This window comes from Temnothorax longispinosus, chromosome 9 (genome assembly GCF_030848805.1).
Source record: "Temnothorax longispinosus isolate EJ_2023e chromosome 9, Tlon_JGU_v1, whole genome shotgun sequence".
Taxonomy (NCBI): domain Eukaryota; kingdom Metazoa; phylum Arthropoda; class Insecta; order Hymenoptera; family Formicidae; genus Temnothorax; species Temnothorax longispinosus.
In genome coordinates this window covers 20,789,641-20,806,496 of record NC_092366.1, presented here as the reverse complement: position 1 = coordinate 20,806,496, position 16,856 = coordinate 20,789,641, and the positions used below count along the sequence as shown (strand labels likewise).

At 43.6% G+C, this 16,856-nt stretch overlaps 2 protein-coding genes across 2 annotated transcripts; one reads left to right on the top strand and one right to left on the bottom strand.

The window, feature by feature from the left end:
* Window positions 1-117: 117 nt before the first annotated feature.
* Setd3 (SET domain containing 3) lies at window positions 118-16,540 on the bottom strand. Its single transcript, XM_071788208.1, has 7 exons — window positions 16,037-16,540; window positions 15,262-15,753; window positions 14,929-15,052; window positions 1,445-1,559; window positions 1,230-1,382; window positions 694-1,017; window positions 118-594 (listed from the first exon to the last, which is right to left on the bottom strand). Exons 1-7 carry the CDS (start codon window positions 16,158-16,160, stop codon window positions 469-471), a joined length of 1,458 nt encoding a protein of 485 aa, XP_071644309.1. The 5' UTR covers window positions 16,161-16,540; the 3' UTR covers window positions 118-468.
* LOC139819057 (uncharacterized) lies at window positions 6,652-14,922 on the top strand. Its single transcript, XM_071788202.1, has 2 exons — window positions 6,652-7,708; window positions 11,092-14,922. Exons 1-2 carry the CDS (start codon window positions 7,580-7,582, stop codon window positions 14,173-14,175), a joined length of 3,213 nt encoding a protein of 1,070 aa, XP_071644303.1. The 5' UTR covers window positions 6,652-7,579; the 3' UTR covers window positions 14,176-14,922.
* Window positions 16,541-16,856: the final 316 nt, after the last annotated feature.

The window sequence follows — 16,856 nt, the reverse complement described above, 5'->3', positions numbered from 1 at the left end:
ATAAAAATATAAAATGACTAAAAACATGTAGTGGCAATGGGCATGCGGAGCCGAAACGTTCGAACAAATGTAAGATTTAAATAAATTGATTTATTACGCAAAAATAACCTCGTTAACTCTCATAGCCAGATTAATCTTTATTATACAATTACATTATATATATCAGGTAGGCATACATATATATAATCGTCGACCATTCATATAATTCTCAGTATATTTTACACAATACGTATTTTTCCTATAATTATTACATGCGCACACATCATGAAGAGTTTGCATATTTAACAGACGATAAATGTACGCTTTATTACATATAATTCGTCCACTTTTATACATATATTTTACTTTTATATTTGAAATCGTCGTTCGGAAATATTGTAAAAATAAAGTTGGTTTCTCTCGAGATGCTTTTTAGTCGTAAGTACAAGTACGTGTTCGATACCCTCGCCTAAACCACAGCCGATCGTTTCAAGCCTTTATCCATTGCTCCACGTATTCGAGCGCGCCCGAAAGAATTCTCTTTTCCGTGACCCTTAGTTGAACTGTCATCCTTTTCATCTGTGGCAACGTGGTCTCCAGTAACTCTACATCATCCTGCAAAAAGAAAGGAAATATTCGTGTTGATTAACCGATCGATTGATATAGAGAAGGCAGAATATAGGCAGACGGCGTAACATCAGGTTTCACTTTCACCTTCAGTGTTGTCGGATAATTAGCGATTAAAAGCTGCAGCCTGGTCAGCAAAAATTTTCTGACATTCTCCTCGACGACCGTCTCCAACGCACAGTCCACGTGCTTCAGGTCGAAGACCTTATCCGAGCGTAACCAATGCGTGAGCTCGGCTTTTCGCATACTGAACACTCGCAAGAAGGCTAATAGAGTATCGGAGATGGGTTCCGTACCCGGTTTTAGTAAAAATTCTCCAACTGACGGCAAATCCAGTTTGCTCAACAGTTCTATCCGCTCCTTCTGAAGTGAATCCGCTTTGCTGATACCAAGACGAAGCTTAAAGCCATCCTGTAAATTGCAAGATATCTTTGTAAACGAAGAGAAATTAGCATTGTGAAATTTGTTTTTTTTTTTACTACATATTTCTTAAGGTCGATGTTGATCTCTCTTTAGCAAAGATATATAATCGAACTTCAGTTGCCTTCACCGTTTTTCACGTTCAACATTAAACTTTTTAGTAAGAGACCAACGTTATCTTTTAAATAAATAAATGTACATACTTGTTCGTTATCCATGCAGACGAAGCCCGAATGCACGAAGAAATCGGAGTTCGTCCTCGGGCCGTAACTTATGAATACTTGCTCCCCTTTCTTGAAGTCCCTCAACGCGTAACATTCGCAGCGATCCGAGGTCGCGTTGAAGTCCGTCGTAATCTGTAATAATGACAGAAAATGCATTGCTCGTCCGCGCTGGGCTCATTATCTCCATAACTTACCCTTCCGTTCTCGTGATTGCACATGTCCCACATCGGTATTAAAGCGTGTATCATGCGCGAACCATCCGGACTCGGGATCAGATTCTGCCTCGTCATCACCGTGGAAACTGCCCAGCTGAAAAATTCATTCGACGTTATTACCAGCATCTTTATTACACCCATCCCTATATTAAGATTCTTTACGTTCGGCATCCCAGATCTTTCGCTAATGAAAATAATCTGAGCTGAGAACCGCTCGGATTCCCTCGGACTCGAGGAGTGAAATCCGGCTATCAAAAGTCACCGTTACGACGAATGCGTACGTATACTCGCGTCAATCTCCGGAGCGTGAAGCGCTTTCGCTTTCGGGGCGAAATTGAGGAAGAGCAATTGTTAACTCGCCGCGGGCAGACGGCTGCTTTTTGGACACACAAGAACTTGACCCAGAATTCCGGAAATGAACATACAAGAGGATTCATTACCGCAATTCCGACAAAGCGGATTTTCTCTCTCTCTCTCTTTCTCTGTCTGGAGAAACGCACGCTTCTCATCGTCGCGCGTTCTCCACGAGGAAGACGATCGCGTGTTACTCTCGTTCAAGCGGGATTTCATCGCCATGTGCATATAATAAAGCGCCTACACCGTCGTCCACTGTGCCGGTTGCGTGATCGAGCTCTTCCTCGTGTAGAACAAATTAATTCCAGTAAACCGTTTCGAGCTAATGACGCTTCAATGTCCACCGAGGATACGACCTACTTCTATATACGGCTCTTGTTGTTCAACATTTTAAACAATTTAAATTTCGGAAGAAAACTGGATAGCACTTTTCCAATCGTCTTGAATCCGTATTAAAAAGTAATCAGAACTATCCTACAAAAAGTTATAATTGCGTCGACTGGCTGTAAAAAACTTTGTGATATATATACATTATAATTTTTGTACAATTGACGTAATTTAAATTTTTCATAGCATAGTTCTGTTATTTTTTCATATAAACTCACGTATTTTTTCTTAAATATAGGTTTAAATAATGGAAAAAGTCTCTCTTTAATTCAGAAGAGAATTCAATTTGCACAGTTCTACGTATTTTGTCTCGAACTCTATCTTGAAAATATAGATTGTCTAGCAAAGGAGAACGAGATTGATTCGCGAAAAAGTCAATGACCCTGTGCGAAATATTTAGATCCGATTGAGAGCTAGGTTCGCAAGAACAGGTTTCTATATGCAATACCGCAAAATAATACGTCATTACTTGGCAAACCGCTGTAATCTATTACGCCGCGCGCGAAAAAATTGCGAGCGAATAATCAATAGACACAGAACAATCGTGTCGTAATAATAGAAATAAAATTTTAGCGAAAAAGCAAGCTTTCTTCGTAATAATTATCAGGCATCCTCCGCCACAATATGCCACAAATGCCGGCTCACTTCTTACGATAAAGAGAATAACATTTCACGGTCCGTTGACAGTTCGTTGCATTTATCGGCATTCGAGTTTATAAATTCGTGTAACTTGTGGGAGTCGCACGAAGCGTGTCTTACATGCAATAAGAAATTGCACGAAGATTACTCGTGCGTTAAAAGCAATGATAGCACGCGCACTCGTGCATCGGGGCGCGAGGCGCGAGCGCGCAGAAAATGAAATTTTCGAAAAAGAATTTGATGAAACCGTGAGATTTCGCTTTTGACACGCTTCATAATTCGATGTTGCAACGAGATCGCAGTTTAGCGCGAAGTTTCGTTTTACACATACATTTTTTTTCTCCTACACGAAATCATAACAATGCAGAAATAATCGAGGCGATAATAGATAGTCGATCCGTTGAAGATCTGCACAGAGGAACGCTTTCGCTTCCAAAGTCCTCGCTTAAAAATAATTATCGATGTAAACCGTGCGTCGTGAAGAACGTTTCGTTCTTCAACACCTTCGAGACGTTAATCGAGATGCGTTAGACCGGATTTGTCATGAAAGTTCGGATCCGTGTGAAAGTGCGCGAAGCAACGCGGCAACTCTTTACGAGTTTCCTGAGCTCTCGCGGATCGAGATACTTATACGCGAGGCGAGGGATATCGTCGAGAGTAGCGAAGCGCGCGTTCTCTAATATTCTTGCACACGGAGGAAAGGCCCGTCCCGTCGCTGTTTCCTCGACAACGCTCCATTTGCATGCGAGCGAGCGTGCGTGCGTGTGCGTGTTCGCCGCATGCTGCGAAAGCGATCACGCGTATCTTTCGCGGGCTCCGCGCGACAGCGTTCACCAACGTCACGCTGGTAACTGTATCATTAACAATAACGCACCGGTAAGACCGGTGAACGCGATCCATATCGCGCGCAATGTTTCTAGCATTTTCTGACGCTTTTTTTTCGTACTTACTGAACAGACAAACTTTCTGTATCATTCACTTGGTGTTTATTAGTACGATAACTTTGAAATATTTCAAAGCGACGCTATATATTTTATATATATTGAAAATATTATATGTATGCGTAAAGATCTTTCATAAGAATCCTATTTATACTTGTAGGGGGATGACGTATTCGTATTGTTAATATAATTAACTTAAATCAGCTGCTAATAAGTTGATGTCTGAGCTAGTGGAGCACGACTACGTCAATGCTGTATAAAGATTAACATATCGATGCGTACAGAAAAGATTGCTCAAATATTGCTCAAGTTTTCATAAGGCGAAATTGACGAGCGCATAAATATATATGTAATAATACGAGCAAAGTCTCTATAATGACGGGTAATATAGTTAACCGGGACAGGAACATTGCGGGAACAGAATTCCCGCGTTAGAAATCTTGAACTGCCAACACAGCGTTTTTGCAGCAGTCATTAATCAACGTACTTGCATACAACGTCTGCGATAGCATTTACATATCAATAGAAAAAGAATCCATTGGAATATAAACTAGGTCACTGGAAACTGAATATCTAACTAAAAAATACAAGTAACCTATATCTGAAATATAACATTTCCTACATTTTCTTAAACGCCTCTCCAGGACAAGCTCCGGACTATTAATTTTGCCGAGAAATTGAACGAAGAGTTTGGATATGCAAATGCAAAGTGTTATATTTTCTTATATCGACACGTTAAATTGGAAAGTATCGCCGGTGTTTACGCGCTAGTATCATCCTTGTGGGTTACGAGAACACGGAATTTCATTACGCACGGTAAGCTAAGGCGATCGCTATTATTTCCAGCGTGTCCAAGACCGGTCGGCCGATCGACCGCGGCCCTTCGCCGCGGCACGGCACACGGCACGCTCGCTTATCGCGTAGAAAGTGTACATAGAGAAGAAATCTCACGATCTCCGATTCATCGCGTGACCTTCCCACGTGCGCTCGAGTGTGCATCCAGTGCATCCATCCACGGTGTGCTATTAGTGAAGCCCATATATCAAGCGATTTACAAACTGAAGCTCATTTCCTAAATATCGAGTACCGAGTCTTCATTTAAAATAAAGATCATTGCACGAGCAATAAAGCTTAACTTGTTAATTATATTTCTCAACTGTAGTTGACATTTTGTGTTATGGGACTTGAAAGGTTCCAAAAGAGAGACCTATGAAATTGTATGTCAAATTCTATATTCAGCGTTATAGATTATCTAAGGCAAATTCTTAAAAAGTTAAGACAATGCAGTCGGCTCCGGTGTCTATCTGCACCACGGCGAATTGCGAAAGAACCGCATCGTCATTATCCTTGTCCTCTCGTCATTGTCATTACGACGTCGTCGCTTCACCGCGGTTCATTAGCGTCGAGCCCGCGACAGCCGCTCACATCCACCACCGGGGAAAACCTCGTTAATTCTATTCGGTCGCGTTACGTGTTAACCGCGCAACTATATCTCTATCTGCGTGTTATAACTAGCTGCATAATGCGATAATTGATACAAACTTTCCGCGAGAAATAACGGATTCACACGCAAGTTCTTTCGAGAAACAACAAGATTTCGTTGCTGGTCGCGACCAACTAGATTCTTCCCGCGTAACAGTAACCCGCAAGAGTTATGAGAAAGAGAAGTGTTGTTTGTTACTTTTTAATAATTCGCCGTTTTAAATTCGTGAAAGTACAAAGACGGAAAAATAGACGGTAGACTGAATAAGAGAGATGAATACACAAAGGGAAAATGATAAATGTCACCAACTCAAACGCTGAACTTTTGCCAATATTAAAGGTTTCTTAAAAAAGTAGGATAATATCATAATTCTCGGGAAATTATCACAAATTTTGCTGGCAAGACGTATCATTTTAAAGGAGGAGAAAGGAGGAGAAATCACGGCTATTATAAGTATTGTCTACGTAAATTACGCGTAAAAGAATAGTTTGCATAGCCCGTTGTTGCAAACGATCGACACACTTCTCTACTTTGTGCTCACATTTGCTGATCGTAATTTGTAAACGCTGCAATATTTGTTAAATATACGCTGGCAAAACGCGATACCTTATTTTGCCTCACTTCTCCGACCGTACGGGAAATGCCCTTCAACCTTACATGTAACGATGCAAAATAACGTGGATTCAATAGCGACTGACAAAATAAACGCAGCGCGTGCACGTTATCATATAAAATTAATACCTGCAACTCGCGTAGTTTATTGCTACGCGTCTAAGTATCGCGGAGATATATACGCGAAGAGTCGTATGAAATCCCGCAAGTTTTATCGCAATCGAAGGCTCACGGTGACAGATATACGCACGCGGCATTTGCATTAACAGAGTTCTCGCTTCGAAGTACTTAACGACTTCCTCCTTCTTTCCCACGTGATCGCGCGAAGTCTCAGCAGTCAGCCCAGTCAATCGCGATAAGTAAAACCAATAATTGAGACATCGGCAAGTAAATTAACTGCAGTCTATCGATTCTTAACGGCCACATAACACGCAATTACATTTCTTTATATACCTATAGCGGTTATTTAATCATATACACATATCCTTGCGTCATAATTTTAACGATAGCATTTTTCTCCTCTCGCAATTATTGCCTATAAGACACGTATTGAATGTTCCATATCAGGTTTCCGTAGCAAGTTTGCGTATCGTCAGAAAAAAATGCAACCTTCGCGATGGTGCTTGTAATATTCCATTTTAACGCTCGATCATTTGATACTCCCGGTTGAATATTCGCCGGAATAGTGCTGAACTTTCTCCAACGTCATCTTTTTCCTTTTTCGCGACGCTCGACGCTGCAATAACGCGCTTCCCAATTTAGGATAGCGAGCGCTCGGCGCTTCCTCGGCCGATCGCGGATATTAACCGATCGAATCGCTCGGCTTGCGGTCCGGCGATTACCGGAATTCATCTCTCCGTGCCGCGAGGAACTCAGCTATACGAGGAACATCCCGAGCCTCGAGAGCGGACGATCGCGAGTATAGCCAGCCGGTAGAGGAGACTCGCGGTGGAAGACTCTTTTACTCCTCTCGAGTTTCACCGGCTTACTTAGGAGCGCGCGCGGAGAAAAGCGACGTCAGTTCGCAGGGGCGATTTGCCGAGGACGCAGACGAGCGGTCTGAGCCCGCGAAAGTTTTACACCCGAGCCGAGAGACACGCGAGAGACGGCTCTCTTTCTCGCGGGATCGAAAATGGAGAACTCGGCGTCCGCCGATCGCGATGTTCTCTCCACGCGGTAACCGAGAGGAAGCTCCACCGACGCGGGAATAAAAGAAAAACTGACGAAGCGAAAAAGGAAAAGAAGGTGCAAAGAGGAAAGTTACGAGCGGGACAATATTTCTCCAAGTTTGTTTCGTTAGAATCGCATAACGTTGGTAAACACGAGTGCTACACGATGGATTAGAAACGTCGGTGCAAGCTTGATACACCGGACTGATTAGTAATTACCTTAGTAATTACCTACGCGAAAATAATTACGAAAAGTTAATTACGAGATCGTTCTGTAATTGACTATTTCTGTGCGATCTCTCAATTGATTCGACGGATTAGAAATTCAGTGCGCGTTTGCCTGATGCATGGTTCTTGAGAGGATCTTAAGTTTGTGCAATCGAAAGAACGCGATCTTCGTTATTCTGTGCGCAATAGTGATTTACGTGCACCTCATCGCGAAGAGCGACGAGACAAGGTGTCATACAGGCGGAAGGGGATCGCGGTGTCGCGAGGACCGGGCATTGAAATTCCTGATCGCCCTGTAACTATGCAGAAGGTCTTCCCCGTGCTCGCGCTCATCGCATTCGCGTGTGACATCTCGCGCGACGTTCTGGTCCACGGTGATCCCGCGAGGAAGCCGGAAGCTGCGGGACGAAACGGCGGCTATGAGTACCAGGTAACCGCGAGAAAAGCATCGTTCTTGCCCGGATGAGCACTGCGACGAAAGTGTGACATTCCTTCGAGTAAACGAGATGTCACGTGCATAGAAATCTCTCATCCGATCGTAAATCGAGAATTCGAAAAAATTCATCGAAAAATTAGCCAAAAGGTTAATTTTTCGAAAATTTAAATAGAAGTATTATCGAAAAATTTAGCCAAAAGACTTATTTTACAATAAATTTAATTTAATTCTCAACCCGTGAAAATCAATTACTTTCAAATGTGATAAAAATCGTTCTCGGAATCGTTCTTGAAAATTACATAAAACATTTTTTATTTTATAATAAACATTGCGCATGCAATATTAATTATAAAATGAAAATTTTTTTATGTAATTTTCAAGAACGATTCCGAGAACGATTTTTATCACATTTGAAAGTAATTGATTTTCACGGGTTGAGGATTCCGCCAATTTTAGCGCGAATTTTTTGGGGATTTCACCAATTTTAGCGCGAACTTTCTGGAGTAACGATTCAGACGCGAAGGGGTGAACGACCGTTTTATCCGGCCGCAGAGCCGAAAGTCATACGACTGACGCTTTTAACCGGTCGTGATTTTTCGCAAAAACTGGTAGGTTGCGAAGTTCTGTGACATTTCTACTGACATTCGTCACGCGGTATCTCCCGAATGATTCTAAGCCGAGCACGAATATACGTATATGGACGCATGTCCCGATTGCGAAATAATCGTGACGTTCGCTGGTGACAGGTTCAACCAAGTTCCGCCGTAATTACGTTCGTTAGGCGTCGTTAAACTTGAGCGATTCAAGTTAAGCGTACGGTGTTACGAACCTTTTTAATTCGCGTCTTCGCGTGTATTACAAATTAGAAATGCAAATTCGACAGAACGCGCTTTGTAAAAACATTACAGTTTTTATAAATAGTTGGGAAAATTTTAATAAAATAGTTTCATTGTACTTTATAGACTATATTAGACATTATTTGCCATAATTTTATTTTTCACAAAGCTTTTGATAAGCTACTCTGCTATATGTAAATTAGTCCTAAATTAATTCTACCTGACATATTTTTTTCTTTTGCTTGATTTTTCAACAATGCGAATTGGCGAATTTAAAGCGAGTTTTTCCATCTTTTATATCACGTATCTTTCCCTTTAAACATTAAAATCTTTGCAAGTATAAGATTCGATGAAGCGTAAATCGCTGAAACTAGTTTCCGATCCCCCGTGCGTACGAAAATTACCGACACCTCAACATCAGGCCTCATTCTTCTACCGTTTATAACTTCGGGGAAAGTGCACGATTTCCGAGCAGCCTTGTAAATCCGCTTGTATCTCTCCATAACTACAGTTGTATTCCGCGAAATTGGCTCCGAGATCACTTTCTGCCGGGGCGCTTTTCCTCCCGGAATTTTTCGTCGATGCGTCTGATGACCGCGAGATCGATGCGCTGCGACGAGAAAACTCGCGCGTAAACCGTGAGAGAAAGAGAAAGCTGGTACCGCGCGCGGAAAGTTCGAGACTTTACGAGCGTTTTGTCGCGTATTTCGCCGTATCCCTGATCTCGGAGCCGAAGGCGAGGACGTGAAGAACCAAATCCAGCATGAAATCCGGCCTTCGCGATAGAAAGAGAGAGAGAAACGGAAAATGCTCGTTTAATAGTAAAAAGCGCTTGCTCGGGGCAAATTCTCTCTTTAGAATTGGAGAAAACGTACAATTATAAATTTAACAGCTCACATTATGGAAGGTAAAAATATAGATTCGCGTGATACACGCTGGAGCGCCAGCGCTAAAAAAGAAGTTTGTGACAAATCCGAAAATCCGAAGCGATCGTCGGCTCGCGAGCGAAATGCAACGGAGCGTCGCGTTAAATTACTCCCCCGCGAGTTCCGTCACTCACGAGAGAGTAATTGCGAATAATTTCCCACGTGGTTCGCGAATATACGAGAATGGACCGTGGAAAATGGGTACGCGCGCGCGTGATTTTTTTTTGCGGCGAGAAAGCGAAGTGAAAATCATCCGCGAAAGCACGGAACTTTGTATTAATGAAGTTACGAAATGTTTTAATATAACGCTAATGAGGCGATTGAGCTAACGCCCGCGCTTATGAAACCCCACAATGATTGCTCGCCTATATTCGATCCGTTTTCGTCTAATGCACGGATACTTTAATAGCGTAATGGAACATTTCGATAATGAGGAGATACCATTGTGCGGAATAATCTTAATTTATTAGATCTCTAATATAATTATAAATATATTAAATAAGAAAATATATATTAATGAGCAAGTGTGTCAATTAAAATTCATACGTCAATTATTTTACCCATTGTAAGCAAATAATAATCCAAATTGCTGTACAACAATTTCAATGGCGAATTAATTTGGCTGCAACAAGATTGTCTCTGCGAAACGAGGACGGAAAAAGCATCTTCGAGTGAAGAATCGCGCGCGCGGCTCTCTATTTCGCACATTCTCACGCGCGCGCGTCCGGCTTGCGAAAGTAAAAGCGAGAAATCGCCAAATCTCCTTTCAGCGTGAAGAAGATCCTGACGAATAATCGGGAGATACGATGCGCAAGATCCAGTGCTCGCGACGCGTGCTTCCGCGGCGCGCTGTCAGCTCGCGAAACACGGTTTTTCAACGAAATTTATGGCAAACGTAAAAAGTATCCCGAAACTAACGGTCGGCGGACGTCCTTTTAATCTAGAAACTTTCGCGAACGGCACATCGAGGACGCGAGTAAATCATTGAAAGTTGACTCTTCCTCCGATCGTCCGAGTGGACTCTAAATGTTAGTACAAGCTGCGCGAGCGCGTGATTCGATTAAAAAATATAATCTTTCCGGTGGAAAATCGGTACGCCATTTATGTAAACGTTCCGTGTAGATATTTGTAATGCGTTACAAACACCTCAATACTTTCTATCGTTATGGTCGTTGGCCTTTACCGTCGCTCACAATCGTATGCCTCGTTTAACAACGATTTCCCGCGTGACTTATGACGAATCGCAATTTGCCAAAGTTTAATTTTATCCTTGCGTGTAATTTCAATAAGTGGTAAATATCCCAGCTAATTTGTTCCCATAACATTCATGAAGAAACAAATTGATTTCTCAAACGTGATCGTTAAACATTATTATCAGGAAACTTGTTCCGAAATAGGAAACAATATTTGCTCTGCGGAATATTTAAAATTACTTAAAATTACTAAGATCAAAAAATAAAATAATAATCTTGACTAGATGATATCGTAAAAGCGCATTTCAATATTAAAATATTTTCTCGACCATGTTTCGCACAATTTGCGCAAGATGTTTAGACGCATTTAATTAAGATTCTTTAAAAGTTATTGGATTTTAAGAAATTGTTTATTCTTTCAGACGGAACCACGTGGGCAATTCGACGACGCGGAAGTGCCGCAGAGTACTGCGGAAAATCGCGAGCGATCGAGCGAGTCTCCTGTAGGCAAATGGAGAAGCAACGGCGAGGCTCTCGAGCCGAAGTGGCGCGATGGCGACTCCGTACCTCTGCTACCGTTCTCTCATTACCGGTCCTACACGAGGGACGAGGTCGAGGATGCTGAGCAGGAGGACGTACCGGAGACGAGTCGCCGACCGTTCAAGTATCATTACGCGATCGATCAACCGAATCGTCCTCGAGGGAGTCCGGGCAGACGATTTCCGCCTCCGGACGCCTACGACCACGAAGCCACGTACCGAGGTCGGGACTACGAGAATCCCGATGAAGATCATCCGCGCAAGAGACGTCGTCCGTTGAAGAATCTGCAGGGTCCGACGTTCTACGAGGAAACGATCGACGGCGCGGCGAGCAACGACGGGAAACGCGGTCGTAACGTCGTCGACGGTTCGTTGAACGATCGGGAAGTTACCTGGAGGTATCGCGAGGCTTTCCAGGCACGTCCCAATGAGTACGAGCAGGAGTTCAGCGACGAGGAGTACCTGAGGCCTCGCCCGAGAAAGAGGCGACCACCGCAGAATTACGAGTTCGCTCTGGCGAACGAGGCATCCTCTGACGACGGGGACGAGGAGTCGAGAAATTCCCCTCGGCAATCGCCAAAGGTTGACGAGACTCTCCCGACGGAATCGTCCGACCAAGAGCGAGAGAAAGCGCTCGAGTTAAAGTCTCTTCTAAAGATGCAGCAGGAGGAGGGTTCGAGCCTGTCGGAGATATTGCAGCGTAAAAATCTGACCCTGAGCGATCTCCTGAAGGGAAAGGCCGACGTCATCAACGCCCTGAAATCGAGAATCACCGACGAATCCGACGAATACATCGAGGAGATGTCGAGGGTGATGTCCGACTCGCTGATGAAACTCGCCGCGACGGTAACACCACCCTGGGGCTCCACGCAATCGTCCGCGACGTTCGAAAGTACCACGATAAAAATCACGACTTCGGATACGATCCCGGAGAGCTCGGTATCCCAGATGACGGCCGTCACGGATGAAACCAAGAGTCTCGAGATTTCCGCGAACGACAAGAGTCGCGAAGAATCGGAAGATGCCGAGAAGATGACGCAATCCGCGCACGATTCCCCGTGGCTGAGGGCTCCCACGACCCCCCTGACACTCTCGACCATCACCACGTCGACATCGCCGCCGCCGATCGCGGTGAATTCCGCGGAGTACTTTCTGAACGACGACGGCAACGCGGAATCGACGAGCGACCGCGCGACGAGGCTCGAGAGTCTCGACGAGGACGAGATCATGGAGTTCTCGGACTTCACGGATTTCAAGAAGGGAAAGAGTCAGGCGGCGCCGGTTTGGTCGAGCCCGCCGAGCGAGAGGATCGACTCGCAGCAAGCGCTTCCTCGCGACACCGAGTCCACTTTGAGCATCGAGCAGATTCTCAATCCCACGGAGCGGACCAAGCCGGCGGAAGGTCGTGAGAACAATCAGGATGACGACATCGGCGGTAATAATGATAGAAAAACGGCGCGGGATAACGGTCAATCAGTTCCTATCGGCGTGCCTACCGCGGAGGATTACAACACGTTCGTCGATGCCGAGTATCAGAATGATGCCCCGAAGATGCTTCAAGACGGAAAACAAAGTACGATAAAGGATCACTCGAGTGAAACTGACGCTGTTGTGGGTCAGGTTGAGAAGAAAGAAATCGCGAATCCGATGACTGATGATAGAAAGGAACCATATGACAGGAATCACTCGACCGAGTATCGTCAGGTAACCCAATCGCCAGGAGAAAGAACCCGTGATCGCGCGTTGGAGAATCATCGGGATACGGGACGCTACGAGGAGGTGATCTCCGAGATCGAACCGGAGGCGCGAGCGGAGATCTTCGAGCTGTTCGCGTCCGGTTCAGCCGGCAAGCGACTGGAACGTCTTCTCAAGTCGAGGAACATGAGCGTGGAGGAGCTGATTGCTCTGCGTCAAAGGGGCTCCAGCAAGGTCCACTTGACGGAAGTGTCGCGACTGAGGATGTCCAATCCGAAGAACCATCAAACTTTGGAAACCTCCAATATGAACAACGGAGAAATGATCGTACCACTCCCGCCCACAAGCAACTCTAACAAACATTTCAACGAAGATAAGATCTCAGAAAAAGAATACGCGAAGCAAGAGGCGGAAGAAACGATAAATCAATTCAAAGACATCATGAGCTACTTACACAATCCGTTCTTCGACAAAAACGTGGAGAACATGTCGATGTCGAGACTGTTGGATCTCGTCGAGCGCGACAGAAACGTGCCAGGAGAAACGACGTACCCAGAAAATGATACGCTGAATGCCGATGAGCGTACCGATGAGCAGGAGAATTCTCGTCGGACGCTGCAGATCGTCGACTTGCTGACAACATTCGGTTCTCTACCTTTCGCAAAGGATGTGCAGCGGCAGTTCAAAACTGAAATCGATAATAACGAACATGAACTAAAAGTGAAGCTTCCGGTAGACAACGATAACGCGAGTGTAGTGGTGATCGATGAGGAGAAGACTCTACGATCGGACAACTCCACCGAATTCCACGCCGGGTACGTCGAAGAGATCGTGAAGGAGGAGCCGAACGTTATCGATATAAAAACGGCGGTGTATGGCGAAACGGTGAGCAACACGAATGACGGAGAAGAAAAGAAAACTCTGTCGAAGGTGAAGCCGAGCATAATAGCGAGCGGTGCGATATTAGGCGTGACGATCGTCGTGTTCCTGGCGATCTTCATCGTGTGCCGGATTCGGCAGAAGCAGAGATACACGTACAGAAACACGTTCTCCCGCGCAGTGTTCCAGGGCCCGGTTATGGCGGCGAGGAAGCTGTCGAATTCCAGCAGCTTGAACGCCGTGATGGTGAACGTCGTCGCCACGTCGACGACCAAGAGGCCCGAGAGAACCGAGACGCAGGAGGCCGTGGAGGATTTTGACAAGAGCGATATGGACAACGACTCGTTAGACGCAAATGATAGTTGGGAGACGATACCCGATTACGCGAAGTAACTCGTTGCCGGCACACGTGCACGATTAGTCTATTAGTTCGGTGTAGAAGATTCGTATATCAGCCTTGTTTATTAAGTACAACTTGAACCACAAACTTAATTTTTCGTTTTAATTTCATAGTAATATTTACTTTGAACGAAATTATTACCATGAATTTTTTTATATCGTTTGTCTATTAAAAAAATTTTTAATCTTATTTTCGTAACATATATATTATTTAAAACAAAAGATTAATTGAGACGTGTGTAAACCTTTTGCGCCAATCTAATAGAAAACTGCCAGTATTTTCGCATATACTTATCAAAGTCAAGGATGAGTTATACTTCGAAGGCTGATTGAATGTCTTTAGAGAGAGAGAGAGCTACTTTGATCGTTAAGTTACTTGTCGAGTTATTTTACTGACAATGAGAAGAAAGTAAACCAGTTCCATAGTATGTATATATGTACTTCTCTAAATTACAATCAACCGATACAAAATTACGATAAAAGTGCAATTAAAATACGTAGTTAAATTATTCTCTAAACAAGATTTTTTAATCACATCTGAGAATCTTTACTATATAAAACTGCTAAACTATTTTGCTGAACTTCCACGCATAGAATAAGATGTATTTATTTATAGGTTTATATATATATCTATATTGTAAGAGTTAAATTTTATATATAAAATTGTAAATTTTATTCACAAGTTTTGATCGATTCGTGATTACCCTTATTTAAAATTATTATAATTGAATCGCCCTAATTACTTACCAATATCTTTCGTAAGTGAAAACATCTCTGAGTATCGCTGAGACGGCATTGTTGGTGTTTTGAAACACTTTGTTAAAGTAGGAATACTGCCTCGCGATGTTTCGACATTGTTTCAATGCAGCCTCTATAAAAATAAAGAATATGAAAACTAAGGACTATAAATTACGAACTACAGACTATACTAAAGACTGCAATATAAACCTATTACTGGTATGAGATTAATATTATCTTTTACATGTCTGTCAAGTATAGACCGATGCACGAATGAATGTAAACTCATCTTTTGGATAAAATAATGTAAAATAAGGTTTGTAAAAACAAATTTTTACGTACCTAACGTGGGACTGCCTTTCAATTCAATCATATCGTTAGTCTTCATGTACAAAACTGTATTATAACTGCTCGGAAGCATATCGAGATAAGGCTTCCACTTGGAGTTCTCCTTGTGTCTCTCTATGAGTAGCGCTATGGCCAGTGCCACTTGCGGCATGTGCTGCACCAGCGGATCATTTTGCAGAACGGTCAATTCCGACGCTGCGGTATACGTGCTGAAGATGAGTGCTCTGGGTACCTCCAAGATCAATTGATTCTCAGCGAAGTCGGTCTCCGCCTTCAGTCCCAGATCGTATCCCGGAAACTCGGCGATGCTCAAGCCGTCCACCCTCGCCCCATTCTCCGTCAGCCAATTAATGAATTGTCCAATCCCCTGGGATCGCTGGGACGATTCCGTCTTCATCTCCTCCAGACGTTTAACCTTCAGCAGAACTTCTGATATATCCAAGTAGTTGTTCCATGACTGCGTCACATACGCTGGATTGCTGCTCACTGCAAACGCACGAAAATAGCATGTAAAAACAAATAATTCTCTCAGCGATAGCTATAGAATAGACTCCAACAGTCAGATATATGAAAGCAGAGTGTGTAATATCATAAAAAATATATATTAAAAAACTCTTGACACGTATATTCATTCAATCTCTTCTAGTTTTAAACTTTCCATTCGTTTATTCATTACCACAAACGTCATCGCTTTTGTGGGAAATGCAAGAATTTATCTCTGACGTGCCGAGAGATGTCGAGAAAGAATTTGACGTGCGGGAATACTCACGATGAAAGAGTTTCTCGCACAGGACATTCAGCTCGTTCCTCTTCGCCGCGGATATGTGCCGCTGTTGCGGTGACGGGCCCGGTTGTTTACCCCTGGACGATGCATGAGCCTTCTTCCTGCCCATTTTTGTCTACTATCTCACGGCGCTCTCGTGGCTCCCCTTCGCATTCAGATGCATTATAATGCGTAACGCGCGGCGCCTACGACCACCAGCGAGAATAAACAGTTTTCGCCGCAACGAAAATAGCACGTACGGACGGTCTGCGTGCAACGCGGGTGTCGTAACATACAACGCGCGACATAACCTCCAAGCGCGATCTCGTCGGCTCGCCACGCCGCGTCTATTGATTTTCCAATTTCTGCCAGGGGTCACCTACTTTCGCGGCTACTTCCCGGCTGGATCGCCCTCGATCATTCGCGTGATTCGCGTCCCGTCTGAGCCGGGACAATTTCGGAATACCATCGGGTATATCGGGACGATACGAATTTTGATGCCTTCGCTGCAAATCGGCGCGCCAAAAATTCACGATTATACAACAATAAACTTTAATCGACGTATATGCGAAAAATTAATTCGATCATGCAATTTCTAAACACGTTTCCTACGCTTCGCGACTTTGATATGTTTGTCAATTCAAACAAGATTCGATTATTAATATAAATATATCGATTTGTAAGTAAAAATCACACGGAATTTTCTTTTCATATTGTGATCTTTCGTTTTGTTTATCTTGTGTTCATGAATTTATGTATATATATATTTATATACATATATATAAATGTTATTTAAATGGAGCATTTTTTATTGTACTAAATATAT